The following is a 25,887-nucleotide window of genomic DNA, read 5'->3' on the forward strand; positions in this document are numbered from 1 at the left end:
CAATAACTTCAACTTCTGAGAATTAGCCTATTTTTGAATAATATTAAAAATGGACTGCTTATTCCCAACAATAATGTTAAATATATTCTTAATTCAGTTTTTAAAATTCAAGAAGAAATTCAGAATATGGAAAAATTAGCTTGAGTAAGTCTGAAGATGATTCTAGCTTTCGTACCACTAAAATTCCATTTCTATCCTTTCAAAGATTTTATATGAATTCAAGTGAAAAAATGAGCTGAGGGGCTAAGAACAGGACTCCAGAAGAAGAATGAGTCAGGAACTTCATACCGAAATAACCCGACTCTTCTCCATCTCCTTCATCTCTGCCCTCCCGTCCACCCTGATAAGCATAAGATTATGCCAAGGGCTCCAGTGGAAAGAATACTGGCCAACAAGTCACACCCTGGATTTAAGTCTGGATACAGTCATAGCTTCTGTACGATCTTGGGTAAGTCACTTCAGCTCTCTGGGGGCTTCAGATGTGGAATACGCAACATAAGGAACGAGGTCTGAGCTACCTTTTAGCTTTAACTACTTTTGCATCTAAGTTTGGTGGCTAACGCATCCGGAATTCCAGATAATAGAAGGTATAGTAGATTGAACTACTGGCCACGATTCTTCTTCCCTTCCTGCAATCTCATCCTTGCCGTGACTCCATTGTGAGCAGAGTATATTTCCCTGCCTCTTGATTTTAGGCTTGGCCATATGACTTCCTTTGACCAATGGGATATCAGTAGATATGATACATGCAGGGGCTCAAAATGTACATTAGTTCTTATTCCCCTATAGTTAGTGGCTTAGAATATTTTATAACATACATGTTTACAATGGAGCTCTCTAATTGCTAGGTCATAACTAAGGTGACACTGCATCTCCCTTTCCCCAGGTCGATCCTGGTTTACATCTGTTGTTCGGGTAGAAAGATTTAGTTCTTTGCTTCTCAAAAGTGGGCTGATTTAGATGACAGATTATATAGTCACCATAGAAAAACTGGTCAGTTCATCTTGAAAACTTACCTGGTTAATCCACAAGTTTGCTACAATAACAGAGCCATCTCCTTGTCCAAGCAACCATCCCCACAATGCCTTTTTTTTTTTTTTTTTTTTGGATTATGGGAAGTCCCAGGGTGAGAGAAGGGTAGCCAGTATCCCTTCTTACTCTTCAAGTGATCTACATTATGGGTGGCCCCTTTATCCCTCAAACCATTTTAGGAAATGCAAAATAACTCAATAATAGGAAAAGTTTAGGGAGTCCAAATTTCAACTGTAGTTTCAAAGAAGCTTGTGCCATTTCCCTTACAGTATAAAGCCTATGGGTCATTGCGCAATTTGCCTGTTGATAGGACAGTGTGGCACCCTTTCTATCATCCAATCAAAAAGGCCCTGGCCCCTGGACACATAGAGGTACATGCTCTTTTAGACACTTGGCAAGACTGTAAATGTTCATAACACAGACATCTCTACCCTCAGGTGAGAAATGGCAGGGAAGCAGAATGCCAGGTCCCAAGACCGATACTGGGATCAAATGGCAGCCAGACAGCGCCTGGAGGCCTCACTTTGGAGACTGGTACCTTCAGAGCCTACACTTCCCCATGCTGGACCGGAGCATGAGTACACCCTCGACAGGAGTCCCAGGATTGTCCGCCATCTTCTGCCACAGGCGTTGCTCTTCCCCCTGAGAGTCCATCCAGTCCACATTCTTCCCATGGCTCACACCTAAGGAAGGGATAAGGGAGCATTACACTTCACAGATGAAATGTTTTGATCTTCTGGAAGACACCTATCAACCTCTCGAGGGGGCCTTATTGAGCAGAGAGTCCTTCACTGGCTTATTTTCACTTACTCTGTCTAGTGAGTAGTATTAGAATGACAGACTCCCTTTGCAGTCGGCACTACGCTCTTCTGCCAAGATAATGAGAAACAAATCAGGATGGCCTTCGTGGCTCATTTCTTCCCCAGCTGCGGTAGTTTGTCAGAGAGCTGGCTCATCGGGACTGAGTTAACATGACAGAAGAACAGGCTGAAGTGAGCTCTGAGGCCCTCCTTTTTTAACAAGGCCACTTCTCTGACCTGGGGAGTTTTCAGTTTAGTGGTATAGATATGTTTGGCTCTCCTTAATCTGTAACTAAGCACAGCGCCCCAGAGGTGGGATTGTTCTCAACAGGAGTATTGACCGTGGTGCGCGCAGACCCTCACGTCTGACGTACGTTCTGGGATAATGAGGGTCTTGCGGAACTACACGGGCTCTGCCACCGTCATCTCCCTCCAATCCGCCCCGTTGTGGTCGTGTCTTGTGGCATCAGCGGCATGTTTCCACAGTCCGTTTGAACAACATTAGATGTTATTTTTTAGGAGGGGGGGGGGAATGGGTTTCCTTTCAATTCAACCAGTGAGTCATCTGAGAAGAGGATGAAGTAAAGTTGGTCTTGGAAGTCGTTCTCTCCCCTGTATCCTCTCCTGAGAAGAACCCGAAATAACACCCACGAAAGTAGTTGAAATTCACTTAAAGTGTAAGTGATATTTTATAAAAGGACTGAATATAAACATTATATATCCTAAACTTAGAGCCAAAGGATACGAACCTATGAAGCAGTATTTTGATTTTAACAAGATTTTATTTTAACCAGCAGATTCTTGGCTAAAGCAATGGAGGATCTGCGGTAATTTCAGGAATCAGCTGAGCTGAAGCTACATGTACATCTACTACATAGTAACCTGCAGGAACCACTCTCCCGCCCCATGCCTAGTCACAGACCATCTCAGGGTCCCCAAGTCCCTCACCGGTCCCAGAATTCAAACGAACTCCTCCCAGAAAGATGTTGCTGGAAAAGGGCTCCTTGTCCCAGACGGTAAGTTCTAGGCAAACATTCTTTATGTCCTGGGGGTTCAGGCCACTGAACATGAAAGTATGATTCCACTGAGGGTTAACACTCTTCTTTACCACGAGAGTTTTGTGCTTGGTAGCTTTGCTATCATCTGGGAGCAGGTAGCTGCAAGAGAAAAGGCAATCAAGCCATCGGTGAAACAGAAAATGGCATCCCCATTTTCAATTATTTAGTTAGTTTATTTATTCAGTTATTTCGATTCCCCATAATTCTTGGTGCGTGTGTGTGTGTGTGTGTATTTGATTTTTTTCTTCAAGGTTCTTATATGCTTATGTCCAGATTTAAGTGGAAGGTTTTATTGTATATTTTAAGTAGGACAATAGTAAAATGCCTGCACTGTCCTTTCTAATCCTATTTTGGTCCTTCCCTCATCTTGAAATGAAAGTATCTCCGGTAGTAGGTACTTTACAATAAAGAAGACACACTACAACACTTGAGATTTCATTTCAGGTACCAAGAAGAGACGGCTTATCCCCTGATACTCATTATCTCCTTACTCTTTAAAACAGACTCATTTTTTTTTTAGTTAGGCACAAGAGTGCCCAGAATAAAGACTACATTCCCAGCCTCCCTTGCAGCCAGTATAGCCACGTACGAAGCTCCAGCCCAAAGGATATACAAAGTGCTTCTGCATGAAATTTCTGGGAATTGTCTTGACAGCTGGAATCTGGATGGGATAGCTGAAACTCCAGCAGCGATCTTGGCCCATGAGGCGGATACCATAACAAGATAGAAGAAACATGGGTCCCAAATTATCATGATGCTTTCATACCTGCCCTAGATGTTTACCCGTTGTCTTTGTTTACATGCAAGAGAAAAAACTTTGCCTTCTCATGCTCTCTTTCCTTTTTAAAGATTTATTTATTTATTTTGAGAGAGAGCGCGTGAGCAAGTGGGGGAGGGGCAGAAGGAGGAGGAGGGAGAGAATCTCAAGCAGACTCCCCACTGAGCACAGAACCCTATGCGGGCCTCGATCTCAGGACTCCAAGATCATGACCTGAGTCGAAACCAAGAGTCGGACGTTCAACTGACTGAGCCACCCAGGTGCCCCCTTTCTGACGCTCTCTTAAAAAAAATCTGAGGTTCCTTTAGAATCAGCTCAATATTTAAGTGTAATTAGATAATTTACTAGAAAGTTACTGGCCTTTTTTTCATTATAGAACCAAGATACTGTCCTTTATTATCTCTGCTTTGTAAATGTTCAACATGATAAAGTGAAAACTATTTCAGAAGACGTTAAGTCACCCCTGTAAGGCCACAATGAGGCCATAGGTAAGGAGCCACCCCCTCATCCCACTAGGCAGTGGGCAGGAAGAGGCCTGAACTGGATGGTGGGGCTGGTGAGGCAAACTGCAGTGGCAGGATCCAAATAAAGCATTTCTTCTGTGCTTAAAACTTTTGTGAGAAAGAATGACGGACAGATGAACTGCGACTCAGGCCCACACACTCAACAGTAGGAAAGCCCCAGATATCTGCTTCTCCTTACTACTGGCTTTAGCAAAATTAGAATGTGTGAGGGTAAATGGTTGACTCTTTTTCTTGTAGAGTCAATTACACTTTTTAAAGAAGGATTGATGAGAGGAATAGTAATGTCATTGACTCAAAGAATTAACCTCATGCCCAAAACCTATAATAAATATACAAAAAATAAAGAAAAAGAAAGCCAAACATAACACTACAGAAACCGATCAACCACAAAGAAAGAGACCAAGAGAAAAACAGGAACAGAGAAGAACTACAAAAACAACCAGAAAACAAGGCACAAAATGGCAGTAAGCGCCTACCTATTAATAATTACTTTATTTTTAAAATTTTATTTAAACTCATTTAATTAACATAGTGTATGATTAGTTTCAGAGGTAGAGTTCAGTGATTCATCAGTTGCATATAACACCCAGTGCTCATTCCATCAAGTGCCTTCCTTAATGCCCATCACCCAGTAACCCCAACCCGCCACCAACCTCCCCCCCAGCAGCCCTCAGTTTGTTTCCTAGAGTTAAGAGTCTCTTATGAGGGGCACCTGGGTGGCTCAGTCGTTAAGCGTCTGCCTTCAGCTCAGGCCATGATCCCAGGGTCCTGGGATCGAGCCCCGCATCGGGCTCCCTGCTCCGCGGGAAGCCCGCTTCTCCCTCTCCCACTCCCCCTGCTTGTGTTCCCTCTCTCGCTGTGTCTCTCTCTGTCAAATAAAGAAATAAAATCTTAAAAAAAAGAGTCTCTTATGATTTATCTCCCTGATTTTGTCTTATTTTATTTTTCCCTCCCTTCTCCTATGATCCTCTGTTTTGTTTATTAAATTCCACATACGAGTGAAATTATATAATTGTCTTTCTCTGATTGACTTATTTCGCTTAGCATAATACCCTCTAGCTCCATCCACATCATTGCAATAATAACTTTAAATATAAATGGTCTAAATGCTCCAACCAAAAGATAGAGGATAGTGGCATGGATAAAAAACACAAGATCCATCTATCTGCTGTGCCTACAAGAGACTCACGTCAGACCTAAAGACACACACAAGACTGAAAGTGAAGGGATGAAAAAAATCTTACCATGCAAATGGAAGCAAAAAAAGAGGCAGCTGGGATAGCAATACTTATATCAAACAAAACTGACTTTAAAACAGACTGTAGGGCACCTGGGTGGCTCAGTTGGTTAAGCGACTGCCTTCAGCTCAGGTCATGATCCTGGAGTCCCGGGATCGAGTCCCACATCGGGCTCCCTGCTCAGCGGGGAGTCTGCTTCTCCCTCTGACCCTCTTCCCTCTCGTGCTCTCTATCTCTCATTCTCTCTCTCAAATAAATAAATAAAATTTAAAAAAATAAAATAAAATAAAATAAAACAGACTGTAGCTGGTGATGGGCATTAAAGAGGGCACATGATATGATGAGCACTGGGTGTTAGACACAACTGATAAGTCACTGAACACTACATCTGAAACTAATGATGGCTAATTGAATTTAAATTTAATTTAATTAAAAAAAATAAACAGACTGTAACAAGAGACAAAGAAGGGCATTACATAATGATAAAAGGATTGGGGCGCCTGGGTGGCTCAGTCCTTAAGCGTCTGCCTTCGGCTCAGGTCATGATCCCGGGGTCCTGGGATCGAGCCCCACATTGGGCTCCCTGCTCGGCGGGAAGCCTGCTTCTCCCTCTCCCGCTCCCCCTGCTTGTGTTCCTGCTCTCGCTGTCTCTCTCTGTGAAATAAATAAAATCTTTAAAAAAAAAATGATAAAAGGATCGATCCAACAAGAGGGTATAACAATTGTAAATATCTATGCATCCAATATTGGAATACCTAAATACCTAAAACAAATATTAATGGATATAAAGAGAGAAATTAATGGTAATATAATAGCAAGGACCTTTAACACCCTACTTACATCAATGGATAGGCATCCTGGCAGAAAATCAATAAGGAAAAGGTGTCCTTGAATAACACATTAGACCAGATGGACATGACAGATGTATACAGAACGTTCCATTCCACAACAACAGACTACACATTCTTTTCAAGGCCATATGGAACACCGTCCAGAATACATCACATGTTAGGCAACAAAACAGGCCTCAATAAACCAGAGAAGACTGAAATCATACCATGCATCTATTCTGACCACAGTGCTATGAAACTAGAAATCAGTCACAAGAAAGAAACTGAAAACAAGAAATATGCTTCCTCCAAAGCATTCTCCAGTCAGTGTCTCTGGGGAGGATGCTCTGAAATCTCTACTTTTTACAATTTCCCCTAAGAGAGCAAAATACCAAGGACCCAATATTTTTGTTGCTGTTGTTTATTGCCAATACCAAATGATAACAAAGCACAATAAAAATATATTACACACAGAAAATCATATTTTCTCCTCCTTTAAGAAATGAATCACCCAGTAAAATCTGCCAGTATTGAGGGTGAGAATGATGGGAAACCCTGAAATATGCTGGGAGCAAGTGGGAAGCTAGAATAAGCAGCTCCCTCTAGACTCATGCTGTTTCAGATCTAAAAGCCAGCATTTAAGTGTAGCTCTTTCCTCGTCCATTTAGAGTAAGATGAACATGGAAGTCTCAGCCACCACTGTCTCCTGGGTCACAGATCCTCTCATGTCCCATTAAGTATCTTCTAAAATGAGTTAGAACAAAATTACCCCTTCACAAAGCTATCAGAAGTGCCTCCTGACTTCACTGCTGTCAAATTTTTTGCCTCTTTGATGAACACTTCCAGGATTCCTCCAGAGATTACAGGTGACTCCTTCTTCTTTCCCCTTTTGAAGGTCTTCTTTCCTGCATCAGCCATCAAAAAGAGAGAGATGGACAGGGAGGGAGGAAGAAGGGGAGGGAGAGGGAGCAGGAAGGGGAGGGAGAGAGAGATCACGGGTTCCATTTCAAAATTCACCAAGAAAATCTGCCAAGATTTATTTCATTTGCTGACTGAACTGGGTCTTTATGTTATTGTGTATTTTTCCATGGATTTATCTCAATGTTTCTACCCCACCAGATTCCTTTGGGATAGGTCCTTCATTTGTGTTTGTTGAAAAAAATGAATAAATGTAAAACTTTAAATACTTCCCAACAAGGAGTATCTTTTTACAGGGTATAGTGGAACAAAATGGAAAAGACTCTTGAGAGCTGCCTGAACCACATTGTTGCTCTCAGTGAGAAATAGCTACAGAGAAAGCCACACAGAAGTGCCAAGACTCCAAAAGAGAAAATTCCATAACTTCCTTCTTGGGTATTTTAGTCTTGAAAATTTAGAACTGCGCAAGCTCTAAGCTTTACATTTTCATCTGTGTAACGCCAAAGTAACATAGTCCAACCACTTCCTGATCCCTATTCCCATACTTCTAGACACAGGATGTCCTTGGTCAAAGTCACTGATTTTTACTCTACCTTGACCTTCTTCTAGAGGAAGCATCAGGTTCTCCTCTGGGGGGATGTAACGTAAAACAACTGTTAGCTCTCCTTTATAGTGAAGGCCTATGTCCGCAGCAAATTCCACCTGGCCAAAGGGAGACAGGTGAAGAGAAAAAGTGAGAATGCTTGGTTTATTCTTTTGTAGCCCATGTTTGAGTGGTCTTGTCATATTTACTTGCTGGCTTAAATATAACAATCCATTCCCATTCAACTATATTAGCACTTACTGCTTTAAGATATGCCTTAGGTACGAGAAGAGAGAGGCTGGAAAACTTTATGCAAGTATTTGTGTATAACTTTTAACATTAAAGTAAAAGGAATTTGAGAGGAGATATATATGACACACGTGTGGTGGGTCAGTGGCTACTGCCTGCCTGTGGTGCAGGACCAGAACCTATCACTGAACATATAGTTTGGGGTATGAGGCACAAATAGATACCACTGAGAACAGCTCCCGAAGACACCTCTCCCTGTCTGTTCTTGATGTCTCAAGGCTTTCCTAAGTGACCAAGAGGGGGAAATAGCCAGTAATGCTTGATTCACATTGGGCTGCCCAGCTACCAATTATTGAAAGCTTTGCTTGTGATTCACATGATTAAAATTTGATGTGGAAGGGCGCCTGCATGGCTGAGTCGGTTAAGCGTCCGACTCTTGATTTCAGCTCAGGTCTTGATCTCAGGGTTGTGAGTTCAAGTCCCACAACGGGCTCAGTGTGGAAAAACTGGTTCATTCGAACACTGCTGGTGAGAATGTAAAATGGTGTAGCCACTCTGGAAAACGGTTTGGCGGTTTCTTATAAGACTAAACACATAACTACCATACAACGCAGCAACTGCACTTTTGGGCATTCATCCCGGAGAAATGAAAGATTACGTCCACATAAAAACCTGTATGTAAATATTCATATCATCTTTATTTGGAATAGCCCTGAACTGGAAATGAACTAGATGACCTTCAGGAGGTGACTGGTGCAACAAACTGTGGAACGGCCATACCATGGAATACTACTCAGCAGTAAAAAGGAACGAACTAGCAATACACACAACTTGGATGAATCTCTACAGAATTATGCTGAGTGAAAAAGCCAGCTCAAAAGGATACACACCATGCAATTCCATTGAAATGACATTCTTGAAGTGACAAAATAACAGATACGGAGAACAGATTAGTGGTTGCTAGGAGTTAGGGAGGGGTGTCCGAAGGGAGGTCGATGTGGCTATAAAAGATCACAAGGGATCTTTGCAATGATGGAACTGTTCTGTATCTTGGCTGTAGTGGTAGATAAAGCTACACATGTGATAAAGTTTCATAGAACTAAATACACACATACACACACACAAATGAGAAGTGAGGAACTCTGAAGAAGATGGGGGGGTGGGTGGTATCAATGTCATCACCCTGGTTGTGGCAATGCACTCTAGCTTTGCAAGCTACCATTGGGGGAAACTAGGCAAAGGGTACATGAGAGCTCTCTGTATTATTTCTTATAATTGAATGTGTATCTGTAATCATCTCAAAATCAAAAGTTTCAGTTCAAAAATTCAATGTGAACATATACCCAGAGCCTTTGTTCTCTAAAGCTCCTAGTTGCCACTGAGTCAATTCAACTGACTTCTCATAAATGGGTTAAGAAAGTTGGCATATTTTCTTAGGCCTTTCCTTCAGGAACCTGGCTCCTGGGTGCTGAGTCAAGGACTGAGAACTGCTGTCTTCTGAGAGGGCAGAAACCCCCAAACTCAAACAGCAAAGCCAGAGCCTGTTCAACAAGGCTCAGCAAAGATGACTGAGACCATTACCAGGAAAAGGAATCCTTGCCTGACTTTCCTCTTGGTGGTGATAAAACTTATCAGTAAAGGTGGGAAAATCATTTGAAGTATTTTATTCAACCTTCTTACCAGGGGCAAACATGAGATTAGACAGTGAAATAGACTACCCATCTAATATTTAATCTAATTAAATCACATGCTTTGTAAAAGGACTTTTCTTGTTGTTTTGACAGTTTCAGTAAATTTTACTTTATGTGAATGTCACAAAGGGAAAGTTGCAATGGGCATTATAGCAAATTAAAGAGGTCATTACTTTTTTCATGCTATAGCCCATGAGCGGTGGGGTATTTATCCTTTCTCTTCAGATCTGAGTGGACCCTGTGATTGGTTTGACCAGTAGACCATGGCACCAGTGACAATGTGCCAGTTTCTGGGCCCCAAGCCCAAGATCAACAGCTTCTACTTCCTCTCTTAGAATGATTATCCTTGGGATACTCCCTCCGAGGACCCATGGTGTTGAGGCCCAAGCCACAGAAAGAGGCTACATGTAGGTACTCGGGTTGGCAGCTAACAGTAAGTGTGAGACAGCCAACTTGAACAACCAGCCCACTCAATCCTTCATACGACTTCAGCCTCAGTCTACCATCTGTCTCATCTGCAACCACATGAGACACCTTCGTTGAGAACCACCCACCTGAGCCTAGTCACCCCACAGAATGATGAGCAATAAGAAATTGTTTTAAGCCACTAAGGTTTAGAATCGTTTTCTATATAATAGCTAACCAGTGCAGGCTCTATTTGCTTTTAGCTGAGAGCTTTGGATGGGAGAATATGTTGGTAGGAAAAGTGATGTGTGCAGGTGTCACATACTAATATATATTAGTAGAGGTTAGAACATGCGATACTGGGATTTATTAATGTTCCACTGGTATTTAGCTTAAATTAATTAAAATATACTGGTGACTTTCTATAAATACAGTCTTGAAATCTTGTAAGAGTAGAAAAGAGTAAAGATGAAGGCCTGTAGCATTATAATCACATACAAAAGAAATTCAAGGGAGGGAGTCATCTTGCAGCCTGTACATGGCTAATAAGTATCTTGCGATAGTTCGGGTATTCTTGCAAGGAAATTCCAAGGCAACGTCATCTCCTGACACACCATCATTTTACATCATTCAACCACCTTTTGCTCCGAGAAAGGTAGAATTCAACTCAATTCAATTCAACTCATTCAATCCTACCAACACATATGGGATGCCTTCTTGCAGTGACGCTTTGAAGGCATTTTGCTAAGTGCTGCTGAGACACATAAGAGACAGACCCTGCTGAGTTTTCAGTCTATCCAGGAGATATATATTCAATAGAAGCTCTATAAATCTGCCCTTATTTAACTGACTCATCAGATTGATGTTCTCCAATCCCAGTGAAGAGCAGGATCCTCTCCACAAAGACCATGCATGCCTACTCCTATCAGTTGAACTGTATGCTTATCAAAAGCCAGCTGCATTCGTCTCCCAGGTTCCTTATGCCGGACACGTCTCTGGTTCTAATTACATAATTTCATATCAATAAACTGAAGAGTGCAAAAAGACAGCTACTACTATAAAAATTAATATGCATACTTTCAAAGAACTAAGTATTTGAAAATAAATTTGCCATTACGTTTGGGCTCGAAGCTATAAAAGATTAGAAAACAATCATGAATTTTTAGAAAGCTTTTATATTTGGTTTACTTTGAAAGCATTCTCAAGTTCTTGCTGCATTTCAGAAAAGCTCAAACTAGAAACCACTGATAAGAATGCACTAGGATCAGAATTTATGCCAGGAAGATAGAACAGAATTCTAATCAACGAAACTATACTCAAACGAAACAGATTATCCCTATATTAAAAGACTTGAAAATCAATGCACACTTGTTGTAAGTTAAAATAAATGATTAAGAAATGCACTGGGGGGTGTATGTTTGTATGTGTGTGATTTCTGTGGCTTCATGAACTGACCTACTATTGTAAGCTCAGCTCAGACCAAGGATGACAGTTGCTTCAGTACAGGTACAAAGAAACTACTGTGGGAAGAGAGAGAATCATCTAGATTGAGATAAAGAGGTGGCCTTTGCCCGGTGCTTAAAGGATGGGAGATAGGATGGCTGATAAAGAGGGGATGGGAAGAAGGTCAGTCTGGGTTAAGAAAACAGTACAGTATGAGCAAGATTCAGTGGGGACTGTGTAAAATGTGTTTAAAAGCTGATGGGAAGTCAGGTGTGATTAGAGGTGTGTGCGAAGGGAGGTAGTAGCAAGGAAGATGAAAAAGAGGTTTCTACTCTGGGTTGCCCGGAAGACCCTAAGACACAAATTTATCTTAGTGTGTTTTGTTAGGAAGGGGAGTAAGGAAGTGGCACCACAAACTGAAGAAGGCTTAACAAGGTTGTGATATTGGGCAAAGTTTTATGGTAAGTTTCTCTCAGTTCCACAGGGGAGCTTTGCAGACAAGACAGATCACATCTCCAAGAGCTGTCCCAACCAGAGACAAGGGAATGAGAGTGTTGATGATGCTCCTTCGCCCATCAGTTACTGATCAAGGGCTCTGCCCTTCACCCCCAGAAAACTTAAATACTCAGGATATTCTGGCTTTTCATGCCCACAGAGCAAGCCCACACCAGCAGCCTGAGGGCTCTTCTCTCACAAAGATTGGCAGGTGTTGGCTGGTATGAGCGAAAGCCATGGGGAGCCACATATGCATGAAACTGGGGATCCAGGTAGGGCACTGACATCCTCCTCTGTTACAGAAGGTGGGGCCCTATGAAGGGAGCACTGAGTGCCAGGGTCATGAGTTAGGATTTATTCAAAGCATATCCAAAGGCAGTAGGGAACCAGTGAGGGTATGTGACGGAGCAGGGGGGTGGCATCATCAGGCAACCCTCATTATCTTCTGCTTTTTGAAGAGATCCACATTACATCGGAGTTGGAAGCAGAGTTCCCAGGACATTTTCAGGTCTAAGGTGGGGGTCATAAGTTATGGACAAAGGTCTGCCCAAACCTCCAAATAGAGAGAGAGGCCTTTTAGCTCAGTAATAATTTCACAGGAACTTGCATTTACTCTCCACCTGAAGGCAGAACAGAGAAGATTTCCTTGGAAAACACTTGAGCTTGCTGTTGACTTTCAAAGCTCCTTGTTTTTATAATAGCACCTCTGGGAAGACATGAAAGGCAATTCATACTGACAAACCCTTCTGGTCTACCTACCTAATATGCCTTTCAGAAAGATAATGAGTTACAGCTAATAAACAATCTCCTGTCATGCAGTAAAATGGAAGTCGTACTGTGAAACTGCTTTACAGCCCACTTGACAACTTGAGTTCTTCCTCTGTCTGCACCAGCCTTCTCACTGGCTTAGTGCCATAAGTCTTAGCAAAAACAAAGGCAGGGGCCGAGGGACGTTCACTAACATGGAGTCAATAAGAAATGAGGCACTGTGTCTTTCCCGTATTCCCACTGCAAAGGGATGTCAGTATTTCCGAACGCCGAAGGACTATTCATTCTGATCCTCTCTCACTAAGGAAATTGGTCCCTGTGGCTTACACTTCACCTCCTTAGCTGGATAATCTACAAGGAAACATCAAGTCTCCAGGGCTGCTCGTACTCTAGCTGCAGCTGATGGAGGGACTGAGATAGGAGACTGAAAACGAAGCGACGCTTCTCGAAGTCAGCTGATAATCCACCACCCAGAGCCCAGCTCAGCCTGAGGATGAGCCACCAATGAATAGGAGGCAGCCTACGGAGTACGTAGCACCTGTCCTCCCCATTTCTGGAAGACATGGCGTCCAAACAAGGCTGAAACTGCGGGCTTTCCTCTACACGTATCAGAGACACGTCTATGTGTCTATATGTGTCAGAGACACATATATGTGTCTGTGTGTCATCTTTTTCTTGGCAGAGAAAGATGACATGGATTAAAGACACGAAGCTCTGTGGGGTTCCCCAGAGGCTCACTCTGAGATGAGGATTCTTAACGCACGTGATTTAGGTCTTAGGATAGACCAGGGAAGGGGTGACCAGGAAAAAGGTCAGGAGGAAGCCAGGCAAGGGGATAGCCTGATCTAGCAGGGAAGCTGCAGAGTATAAGTAATGCCTTGGAGCACCACCCTCCTTGCCCCTGCCACTCTCAGTAAGGGAACTGGGCTTTCAGACTCCCCCATCTATGAGTTATTGGCAAAGAGTTGCCTTGTGGTAGGCGGTACGTAAGTTCCTAGGAGCTTCTGACTCTCTCCGCTCGTTGGAAAAGCTACAGTAGCCTGGGAACAGTCTTCTAAACAGAGTCTCAGGTGAAGGCTGTTGGAGGCAAAATTCCTAACAGTCACGGTTAAAGGAATCCAAGGGGATCTGGCAGAGGACCAAAGAGTTCCAGAAGTTACACTCAATCAGAACTTTTCTACCTGGAGCAGCCTGAGAGCTGCTTCTCCCTTATGATAGAGAGTGAAAGGGCGCCTTGGTGGCTCAGTCGTTAAGCGTCTGCCTTCGGTTCAGGTTATGATCCCAGGGTCCTGGGATCGAGCCCCACATCGGGCTCCCTGCTCCACGGGAAGCCTGCTTCTCCCTCTCCCACTCCCCCTGCTTGTGTTTTCTTTCTCGCTGTGTCTCCCTCTGTCAAATAAATAAATAAAATCTTTAAAATAAAAGAAAGTGAAATCAGTGGCAATGTGAAGGTGACTACCACAGAAAGTGGCTGGTCCCTAAGCACAGAGGATATGCCTGGGAGAGCTTAGATATCATCCCAGCGCAAGTCCTTCAACCATTTCCAGGAAACTGACTGGAACGTTCCAAGCTGTTTTCCAAAGAGCCCCTATGTGCTTTAATGTTAAATTTATGACAAGTTAATTTCATGTACTAAAATGAATGTTATTTGTCCTTCATCTGCATCATGCTTCATATAATGTCTTGGACATTTTCTAACTATGATTCTGTGGTGCTCACCCATCACACACAAAAGGAAGCGAGTGACAGGAGACTGTTGAGTCAGATTAAGTGCTATCCTTCATGGTGAGGCTTCTCACTCCAAGAGATTCAGTGTTTAATGACCAATTATTTCCATGCTTAATGTCAAGGGAATGTTACACTCTTGCAGACTTATTTCTTGTGACTCTTGTATTTCCTATCATATTTCTGTCAGTCAGGGGCTTGAAGTTATTTTATGTCTAAGGACTTTTATTATACTTTATTATTAATTTTACCCACAGCCCAATTATACTTCCCAAAGATTTTCCATGAGGGATTTATACCAAGCTTGAGGTCAATAGTTCTAAAACTCTTACCAGAAAGTTGTATTTAACTTCTGAGTCTCCATCTCCTCAGATACAATGGAAATGATGATACTTACCTCATGATGTTTGTGGTGAACAATGCTGTTGCTGCTGCTGATCCACGCATGTGTTGCTGTTCAGCTTCCACTCACCATTCCTTTAGAACTACTATACCTGGATTTCCTTTGGGGCAATACTACCTTCAGGACCAGGGTAGATTCTGATTGTCTTAAGTCAGCCAACGTACCTCACCTCCCTGGCCGGCCACGGCAATTAGCTCAGGATGGGCAAATGATGTCATCAGAATGAGGAGAACCAGGCCCAGGGTGCTGGGTGGACTGCTGGAAAGAGGAGGGCATTTTCCCTCTCCCGGGTCGTGTGATGCAAGGAGGAGGGGCTTACACGTATTGTAACGTCCAAGAGAAGCATAGTAGAGCTAGTGATGGAGGCCAACTGCACAGAGTCTCAAAATGAAGCCAACACAGAGAAGAGAGACCAAGAGAGTCCAGGGCCTTGATACGATGTGAGTTATCTGGGTGAAGCCATGCTTGATAATCACTGGTCAGTAATTTCCTTTTTTGAGTGGTATGGGCTGGGGTTTCTGTCAATTGCAATACAAGGATTCTGATGTAACATAAACACTACCTAGCATTTACTGAGAGCTTAAAACGTGCCCGACACAATACTGTGAGCATTGCAGAGTGCTTCTCCAAGCTTCACAACATCCCAGTAAGATATGTCCAGTTATTATATCACAAACGAGAACATCAAAGTCTGGGAAGTTAATTTGCCCAGTGTCACACAGATAGTCATGAAGCCAGGACTGAACCCAGAAAATCTGAACTGAGTCTACTATCTTTACCATCATGTTCTTTTTGCCTCTCTGTATATAAAGAACAATCTTCGGTTACATAAATGTGACCTTTTCTCATCCCACTTTCGACTTAAGAATTACTATAAATGTAGAGAGCCTCCGGTTGCATAGAGTGAATCCAAGGTACTATTGGTCTAGAACATGCTATATTGCATTTAATTTCTAGAACCAGCTTTAAGACTGTTTTTCTGACTATAACTTAAAACCTGGGTTATGAATCTCAAAAGTAGGAATATAGGAAACCAGATACTTTAGCTACTCCTTACTTCCTCATGTGAGTCAAGGCAAGGCCACTCCTGCTTATGTATGAATTGTGGAGAATGGGGAATAGAGAGAATGTTTTAAGACTGATTGGCTCTATGGATTTGTTTTTGTCTATGGGAAATTGAATGCTTTCTCTTTCTGATAGGATCATATAATGTACTCCCCTTTTTTAATCCATGGAGACCTTCAAATGATGAGTACATTTTTAGTAAGTCAAATTAATAATACATAGGACTATGTGACTTGCATTGTACAGACGGTCTGTATTAAAGAAGGAGTTCCAAGGAAAGGATTTACATGTATTATATTATTCCAAAATCAGCTGCACTCATCTGTTCAGATTACCACTTGAAAATGAGAGAAGTCTTCAGATTCTCTAGGCCTATGACATCAATTTTGTTCCTAACCTGTCTCATTCCATAACTGTTCGATTAATCTGGAGGCATTTCCTACCTTGGGCTGAAGCACAAACCACTCATCATTTGGATTTTCAAAGTTCCATGAGTCAAAAGGAATCTCCACCTCCCCAAGGAAGCTGTTACGTCCAAATCGATCATGATGCCAGACTGAGAGCTGCAGAGTTCTTGTTTCCAGCTGGGTGTGGCTGATGGTGTACTACAAACGAGAGTCACAACATCACACTCCATGTGGAGGGCTCTGCCCAATTCTACCACAGGCTGAAATTTACTTTCGTCATCTTTCAGATCATACACACTAGTAACATGAATGAAACACACACACACACACACACACACACACACACACACACACACACACACACACACAAGCCCACTGTATTTTTCCTTGTTTATGCTACAACGGGGGTTCTATGCCATGAACTCATTTTGTGTTAGACCTCGCACTGAAAGATGTATCAGCCAATTATTTAGGAAGAAGTCAATAAACTTCAAATAGTATATTAAAAGTATTAGGTAATGAAGACTGTCCCCTTTCCAGTTTTACCCCATTTTCATCTGCAAATCGTTTTTCAACCTCTCCTTTGTAAGCTTAATGTTTGCTATATCAACTCTCCAACTTCTCTGTCTTATTTTAGTTATGACGAGAACCCCCAAATCCAGGAAAGTACCCTCAGTGAGAAACTTGCAAACACCAAACTTCATCAAGTCTCGCATAAGTGCAGGAGTGAGGAGACCAATACAGAGACTGAGCGGAAAGAAAATACTGCTGGGGTAGCTTTTCCTTTTCAGCAGAATGTGAACCACAGCCACATGCCTATACACCCTCAAACCTCCTGCTAGTTCTATGCAACTCCCACCTGAGGCACACTGCAGACTGTTTCTTGAACTTGGATTTGCTTCTATACCCATCTTTGCCGGTCCTGGCGTGATTGACCTTGGCTCCCTGCTTCCTGAATTTGCCATGTCACTCTATCTATTCTGCTTGGGCTCATCTTTGCTACCTTGTTGGAGCCACCAGATTCACCCCCTGCCTGTATTCATTCATCCTCATTTTGATCTGTCTTCATATTGGCTCCTGCTTCCAAACATGCATGACCCCACTGACGGATGTCCCCACTCACCAACTTCCTGCTATGGTGGATTCTGACTCCCTCACTCTGGGTACAAGGTCCATACATTTCCCTGCGACTGGCAATAACTTCTACATTCCAGCCTCTCCGGATCTTTCTTACCAGGCTAGATTGGTCCAGGGTGGGAGAAGGGGTTGTTACATAGAAGCCCATGGGGGAAAGAATATCTCCAGGATTGGGGCCTGGGTCATGTCCTATCGGGGCCACTTCCCCTGAGGTTCCTCAAATCCAGCCATGCATCTCCACTGTTCATTAACCGCAGGCCTAAATTTAGCCCAACTCTGAAACCTGACAAGAAATAGCACATACTCATGCTGTGTGAGCAGAATGAGGAGTGTGCACAAAGTGACTTGCTAAGTTAGTGTCAAAACTGTGACAAACTCCTTTTAAGGGGAACTAGGAAAAACAGTTTTCCCAAGGGTGAAACATATTTTTTGACAAGATGCCCCGGCTCAGATGGAATTTCACTGGATCATCTTTACTCCAGGTGTCACTTTAGCAGCAGCGAGAAATAAGCCGAGTAAGGGTGGTTTACAGTTTTTCCAAAAACTGTTAGGAAAGCCAAGGGCATGACACGAATTTATTCAAATTCTACTTTTCTAAAAGATATTTAAGTCTGGACATGCAAATCCTCCGTAGTCAATTTTAAACCAGTGAGGATATGAATGGTATCACTTGCGTGAATATGAGAAAGCATGTACTTACCTTCAGTGTCTCATTGAATTCTGGATTGGTGCCTGTTCTGACCTTGGTCTTGCGCTTATTGTTTCTGGACTTGTCAGGAAGAAGGTATGACTTGACATAACTGTAGATGATAAAACATGAAAGTAATTATTGAAAGACATCTACTTGGCAAGGAATAGTCAGGGATTTCAGTGAATAAAAGAGGTGAAGGGAATAGGCCAGCAAACATGAGAGAACCAGAGAGAATGTCGTCTACATGGCAGGACACCTTAAAATATAACTCTGGGCTTCCAATAAGAGAGAAGCGGTAAAGTATTGTGATGAAGAGTGTGGGCTCTGGAGTCAAGCCAGCTAGGCTTGAATCACTCCATGCCTCACTGGTTTTGGTAAACTCAAGAACTTACTTAACTGCTCTGTGCCTCAGTTTCCTCATCTGTAAAACTGGGATAATAACAGTATCTAACTTACAGCATTGCAAGGATTAAACTGGTTGATACATACAGGGAGCTGACATGTTATACTTCTCAATAGATGTCATCTATTCATAGGATCAATGGTCTCACAAAATACTGTAGGGTTATATTGCTCTCTATTCCGATGTCAGAACTTCTGATGAGTGGAATCAAAGGTCATGGATGAATGATGGAAAATGGTGAAAAAGAACAAATAGGAAATAACAACCTGGTGTCACAAAAGCAATTCTACCTGACACCTTGTGTTGGGATATCCCAGGAGCCTCCTGGAGCAGGGGTATCAAGGCAAACTTAGAAATGCACAAGATGTGCAAGACTGCAACGTACAAGGTGCTACCAGAGCTGTGAAGCACATCTACCAGGGCTTTAGATGACCTCTTTCCATGCTACTCTAAATGATTATACTGGTCCTGAAGCCCTTTGAATATTCAGCTGAGGAAGTAGGTGGACCCATCTATACTCAGAATCCACTCATTTGTCTATCTTTTAAAAAAAAAATAAACTAAGTAATCTCTACACCCAACATGGGGGCTCGAACTCACAACCTTGAGATCAAGAGCAAGCACACTCCACCAACTGAGCCAGTCAGGTGCCCCATTCCCATTTGTCTATCTTTAGACACTTGGGAATAGCTTCTCTGAGTTGTTTATTGGACCTAGGTCACCTATTTTTATGGAGGAAAGGGGTAACACAGCTGGCCTCAGATTGCTGTCCTCGGAAATGCCTGCTTACAACATTTGCCATTGGCCGGCATCTGGAAACTTGGATTTTAGGAGGATTCTCATCACTCCCAGAACAGATGTAAGTGGTTCACTGTGACTAAACTATTTGTAAAAACAATATGGCTTAGGCAGAACACCTGCTTTCCTTCACGGAGACTGGAATTTTGGTACGTGACAGTTGGTGCTGCCACGACTTGTTGCTGGAGGAATTAAGCACATCATGTGTGACTCCAGTGGGGGAGGATGCTTGGAAGCTGAAGCCTGGATTCTTCAGAACTTCACCACACATGCCTTTTTTCTCTGCTGCTTATGACAAGTGGAGTCCTGTGACTCTTCCTAGTAAATCATCAAGTCTGGCAATGACTTTGGGAGCCCCTGACACATCTTTCATCTAGCTCCCTTCCAATGTACCAACGGTCCATATCTGCCTCCCAGCTAATATCTGGAATCCTGAGAACCTCAAAATTGTCCTTTTGAGTTGTTCAATTAAGCTAACAGCTTGGTGATTTTCTCTGGAGGGTCTCCCAGAACGGGATACTCAGAGATCCCGGGGTATGCCGATGTGTCAGCCAGCTTCTATCATAGAGCTGCCTCTGTGTAAATTACAAATATGTCAGTCCTGAATCATATCAACTCGTGGCTTTGGAAAAATCGGATAATCATGGACACAACCCTTATACATACGCTTAGAGAATATTTAGAAGTGTCGCACAAGAGGAAAATGACAATCGACCTTCTGAGAAGTCTCTGAATCAAGAGGAATGCTAAGACAAAACCACACATACTGACAAAGAAAACAGTGATTGAAACAGTTCGAGGAATATGCTACGTGCTTACGCATCTGTCCTCTGTTTCTTTTCATCTCCTATGGCCAGATTTCTGCAATTCTTGACAAAAATGTAGAGCCCGCCAGTTTTGTAGCAGTAGCTGATGTGGAGAAGGATTTCACCACTGACCTTCACGTTGCCATAGTCTCCTGTTTCACTGTAAACACTCATCATGCTGTTAAGGCTGGTCTGGAATAAACAAGATGAGAAGAGGTGTCCAGGGTTATTCTAATTAGCTCTACACAGAATCCACCCCCTTTATTCAATTATAATTCTTATTCTTTATAATGAGCAGCAAAGTCCAGGGTGAGTGAAGAAAGCAAAAATCACTTGTTTTGTTTGGTTTTCTGGTACCGTATAAAACCCAAGCCTGACAAGGGACAAGAAGACTTAAGGAGTATTGGAAAGGAAGGCAGGAAACCTGCGGAGAGGGGCAAGTGAATAGCCTTTGTTTATTCACTTCTAATGAATACAGGGTCATTGAAGCACTTCCAATCTCGCGTCCTCTCCCCAACCCTGTAGCTTTTGCCTCTCTCGCTGGTAGACTCAAGGTCAACCTACCCCAAGGTCTAGAATGCATCCATCAGGACAAAGAGAAGCTCCTATATTCCGTACGAGCAGGAGCCACAAGTTTCTCTCTCTGACACCCACAGAGAGCATCCCAGCAGTCTCTGGGAAGCCATAACTGCAGCCATAAACAAGGGCATGCCAGAACGTCATTTACCCTTGGCTGCTGTGAATTCCCCAGGCCGCTGTTTTGGTTACATAGGTAGTGTAAGACCAGGGCTTTGTGAACCTCTGTAAAATAGCCACCCACAAAAATAGAACACTAAATAATCAATTAACACACCAACAAACAAATAAAATGTAAAAAAAAAAAAAAAGTCCAAATCTACCAGAATGAATAAAATTTCTGATTTTATTTGAAATCACTAGTGACAAGAGACACATTTTAAATTAAATGTAACAAAATTATCCTTTAGTGCCAAAACTGTATCTTAGCAACATGACTGTCACAAGAGACCACTTGGAAGGCTTTCATGAGTGACCCAGCAGTTTCAAGAGCCCTGTCTGTGAACCACTGGGAAGGACTAGAGTAAGTACAAACAGAGCCTAGACTTCCCACTTTTGTCTGTTATGCATAACAAAAGTCATGACATTCCTCTAGTTGCTCAGAGCCTGATCAAAGAACAGGATGCGGGCCATGTGGCAAGTGTCTCTTCTAAGCTTAAGTCAAGGTCAAGAGTACACCAAGAATTCCCTAATTACTTAGAAATTATAATTTCAAGAGAGCCAGTGAGTGAGCTGATTTGTCTTTCCCATTCCTAGAACAAAACAGAATTTTCATAGTAACAGGTGGCTTTGAGCAGTGTTTTTCAAACTTTTAATTACACATAAATCACCCGGGGATCTTGTTAAAATGAAGATTCTGATGCAGTCAGTCTCAGAGTCTTCTTTTCTAACAAACTCCTAGGTCCACAGTTTGCAAAATGTGTACTGAGGCATCCCAGAGCACCACAGCAACCTCACAGGGGGACCGCGGGGTATTTTAAAATTTCAAGGGAAACACAGTGACATCGATCAGACACCATGCAGACTCTTAGCAGTAGTTCACAGTGTCAACACTAAATCACAATTTATTCTTTCAGTTAAGTCCTGTGTGAAGCTGAGTTTTCGACAGTTGCTGTGAAAAATAAGCAAGTACTGCATAAAAATCAACATGGAACAGAAAATAAAAGTGGTGCTGTCCAATCAGATTCCAAGATTTGACGAGTTGTGAAGTGCCCAACAGGTACCCATGTCCCATTAATAAGGATTAAGGGCTATTTAAGAATGGAATAAAATTATTTTTCTTTCAATGTATGTGTATTATTGTTTTGCATGTCTACTAACTTGTTAGGATACCAGTGCTTACAAAGTTTTTTTGACCTAACTGGTGTGGAGAACAAAGGCACAGGAAATATAGAAAGGAATTAAATTTCCCTTGCAGCCCATTGACAAATACTTAAGATAGGAAGGGTGACCTTCCTCCAGGAACTCAACTGCCTCAATGTTAATACTTTTGCTAGAGGCAAAAGGCAACCTTAGCTTGACATTAGCCCACCTCCAGGATCCCATAAGTCTTCTTTAATAGATAAAAATCCCTTTGGAAACTTCCTTTAGCTCTACTAGCCCCCAAGATATAGGTTAGCAGTCATCCTCCAAGCATATGGCTCGCTGATATACATCCGAAGGGTCTCATGACTAGGGTTTTACTAGACAGTAGTAAATGACCTTATCCTAACAACAGCTAGCCCCCTCAAGGTCCTGGAAACCTTGCTTCCAGATTCCTTAGAGACTTATGCTATCCCCAACCCCCTCCCAACTTGAAAGTGTATAATCAAGTCACTCCTCACAACTCTAGTGCAGCTCCTTCTGCCCATGGGCCCTGTCCCTATGCCTTAATAAAACCACCTTTTTGCACCAAAGATGCTTCAAGAATTCGCTCCTGAACTCCAATATTTCACATCACTAGCTACTTAATAAATGGGTTAGTCAGGTGTTAATTTTGGCTCAGGTGGGATGAAAGAATCACTAGGGGCTCTGTGAACTGACAAAGTGCTAGAGTCTTTGCCCCGAGTGAGGCAAGGCTGCTGGTCCATGGACTATTCTTTGACCTCCAAGGGCTTCATGAATAAGCCCCTACCCCCTCATGTTACATATGAAAAAACACTGGCTCACAGAAATTATTGGCAGTGCCAAGACACGGAGCAAGAGCTCCAGATTTTTAGTCTGAGGACCTCCCCAGCATGCCTTCCCACCCCTTATCACTCAGTCCTGTCTACAACACATCTCTCAGTAGCCACATCTTCAAAGAAGTCCTCACTAAGCAGGGGGCCCCTAAAGATAGAAGAAAACTTAAAAACCCATAAATGCTGAAGCTTGAGAGAAATTAAGGCAGCTAAGGCAATTTTCCTACTAACCAAACTTTATGCTCTTAACTGAGCCAATGTTGTGATTTAAAATAGAGATGTTTATTCTAAAGGTATCTCATTAATGGTAAATCATGTTGAACCATACGTCTTTTGACTGGCGCTCGGATGCTAATGTTTAATGAATTTTTCTTTCCTTGGGATACTTGGATTCCGATAACGCTGTTTACCCTTTAAAGAGAAACCCTAGTTAACTGTACACAAGTCAGAGAAAGCTAAGTGCTGGAAAAGCTGCCCACCTAATCAGACTTCCCATACCATGAAATTTGCAAAGCATGGTTGGAAATAAGGAAAAGGAAAGACTGAAAACTCACAGTGTCTGAGTCAGCATCAGGGACATTTAGGTAGGTCCACTTCCTGTCAGAGCCTGCTTGAGAATTCTTTAAGAAAGTCGTCCAAAGGTCAAAAGAAAAAAGGGTATTAGAGCAACGGACAGAAATCAGAGGAGCAAAGAAAAAGATTTTTAGGCACATACACACAAATGTAGATGAGGACGGGGAGCTCCTAAAGCCAACCTCTCAAGCAAAGGCAGGAGCATGAAAGTAAGAAGGGACATTATTCTACAGGCAGTGAGTGAGAAGCTAGGGACAGTGTCTGAGTAGGAGAGAAAGCTGGCTAGCTATGTATTTTGGGAAAACGGCAACAGCATGGTGGACAGTTTGAAACAGACAGGATGGTGGCAGGGAAAGAAAGGTATCAGCAGAGAACTGTGATAGTTTATGGGCTTGAGCTGATGAGAGCCTGAATTAGGGAGCAAAGAGGTTTTAAAAACTGGGTGAGGACCATGGAAGGAGAGGGAAGGAAAAGCTCACACCAAATTAGACCAAAAAGTACTCTGTGTGGAAAGGGCAAGCAGGAGATTAGAGTGACTTTTAACTCACTGTCACACATATTCTCAAGAACATTCCTCCTTCCTTTGGGAAAAGTACAGAAAAATCAATGAGGGAAAGAAGAAGCTTCCAGTCACATGCTAGAGAAGTGCTTACAGTTGACAGGCCACTTGCTAGACTGTGGGTGTTGGCAGAAAACCGGGAGGACGCTAAGTCATGAACACCTTCCTCAGTCTCTTCCAAGGAGCCCTAAGGAAGGAGGAGAAAATCAGTGGTTTGGTTTCTTTCTTTCCTAGAAAGAAGTTTCACTTCAAAAACCACCTTCTTTTTAAATACCTAAAAAATCCTAATCAAATATCTAGACATCACCCTATCCTGAGGTTTCTCTTTTGCTATCCATTCAACCTGAATTACTTCATCAGAGAAGTGGGGTCTCCTGCCTGGTGGTGCTTGCTTTACGAAAAGAACATGAAATTTGGAATCACACAGACCTGGGTTTCATCTTTACCTCCCTGATCTCTAAGCTTTGGGCAATGTACTCAAATTACTATTTTTTTTAATTAAAAAAAGGGGTCTGTGTGTGTGTGTATACTGTCAAGATGGGGAAATAGATCTTAAAAACCTCTCTGACAGAGTAAACTATTTTAGACACTGGATTCTTGTCCAAAATTCCAGATTCTACTTTTCTTCTCCTTCATGATAGACTGGCTTCCCCAACCCTGCTCCCAGTTATTTAAGCAATACATTTTTTTAAATTTTTTATTGTTATGTTAATCAACCATACATTACATCATTAGTTCTTGATGTAGTGTTCCATGATTCATTGTTTGTGCATAACACCCAGTGCTCCGCGCAGAACGTGCCCTCCTTAATACCCATCACCAGGCTAACCCATCCCCCCAGCCCCCTCCCCTCTAGAACCCTCAGTTTGTTTTTCAGAGTCCATCGTCTCTCATGGTTCGTCTCCCCCTCCGACTTACTCCCCTTCATTCTTCCCCTCCTGCTATCTTCTTCTTTTTCTTTTTTCCTAACATATCTTGCATTATTTGTTTCAGAAGTACAGAATCACAAGACTGTGATTCAACAGTCTTGCACAATTCACAGCGCCCACCATAGCACATACCCTCCCCAGTGTCTATCACCCAGCCACCCCATCCCTCCCACCCCCACCACTCAGCAACACTCAGTTTGTTTCCTGAGATTAAGAATTCCTCATATCAGTGAGGTCATATGATACATGTCTTTCTCTGATTGACTTATTTCACTCAGCATAACACCCTCCAGTTCCATCCACGTCGTTGCAAATGGCAAGATCTCATTCCTTTTGATGGCTGCATAATATTCCATCGTGTATATATACCACATCTTCTTTATCCATTCATCTGTCGATGGACATCTTGGCTCTTTCCACAGTTTGGCTATTGTGGACATTGCTGCTATAAACATCGGGGTGCACGTACCCCTTCGGATCCCTACATTTGTATCTTTGGGGTAAATACCCAGTAGTGCAATTGCTGGATCGTAGGGTAGCTCTATTTTCAACTGTTTGAGGAACCTCCATACTGTTTTCCAGAGGGGTTGCACCAGCTTGCATTCCCACCAACAGTGTAGGAGGGTTCCCCTTTTCTCCACATCCCCGCCAGCATCTGTCGTTTCCTGACTTGTTAATTTTAGCCATTCTGACTGGTGTGAGGTGGTATCTCATGGAGGTTTTGATTTGGATTTCCCTGATGCCGAGCGATGTTGAGCACTTTTTCCTGTGTCTGTTGGCCATTTGGATGTCTTCTTTGGAAAAATGTCTGTTCATGTCTTCTGCCCATTTCTTGATTGGATTA

General features: G+C 42.6%; 1 protein-coding gene across 4 annotated transcripts in view; it reads right to left on the bottom strand.

Annotated features, from left to right (window-relative positions):
• Positions 1 to 1,572: 1,572 nt before the first annotated feature.
• The window catches only part of SYTL5 (synaptotagmin like 5), a 106,267-nt gene continuing 81,952 nt past the window's right edge, over positions 1,573 to 25,887 (bottom strand). For 2 of the 4 annotated variants that reach the window (XM_028113537.1, XM_088028498.1), the window contains exons 9-17: positions 24,209 to 24,301; positions 23,537 to 23,602; positions 20,261 to 20,439; positions 18,250 to 18,349; positions 16,449 to 16,610; positions 7,772 to 7,880; positions 7,030 to 7,165; positions 2,781 to 2,989; positions 1,573 to 1,715 (exon numbers count right to left, since the gene is read on the bottom strand). In XM_028113537.1, coding sequence (XP_027969338.1) covers positions 1,573 to 1,715; positions 2,781 to 2,989; positions 7,030 to 7,165; positions 7,772 to 7,880; positions 16,449 to 16,610; positions 18,250 to 18,349; positions 20,261 to 20,439; positions 23,537 to 23,602; positions 24,209 to 24,301 — 1,197 coding nt within the window. Of the gene's footprint in view, positions 1,716 to 2,780; positions 2,990 to 7,029; positions 7,178 to 7,771; positions 7,881 to 16,448; positions 16,611 to 18,249; positions 18,350 to 20,260; positions 20,440 to 23,536; positions 23,603 to 24,208; positions 24,302 to 25,887 lie in introns of all 4 variants that reach the window. The other 2 variants (XM_088028497.1, XM_028113538.1) reach the window with 2 other exon arrangements.

The sequence above is a fragment of the Eumetopias jubatus genome, unplaced genomic scaffold, assembly GCF_037043125.1.
Source record: "Eumetopias jubatus isolate StellerSeaLion01/CBP00866 unplaced genomic scaffold, mEumJub1_p1.0 scaffold_11, whole genome shotgun sequence".
In the NCBI taxonomy this organism is placed as follows: Eukaryota; Metazoa; Chordata; class Mammalia; order Carnivora; family Otariidae; genus Eumetopias; species Eumetopias jubatus.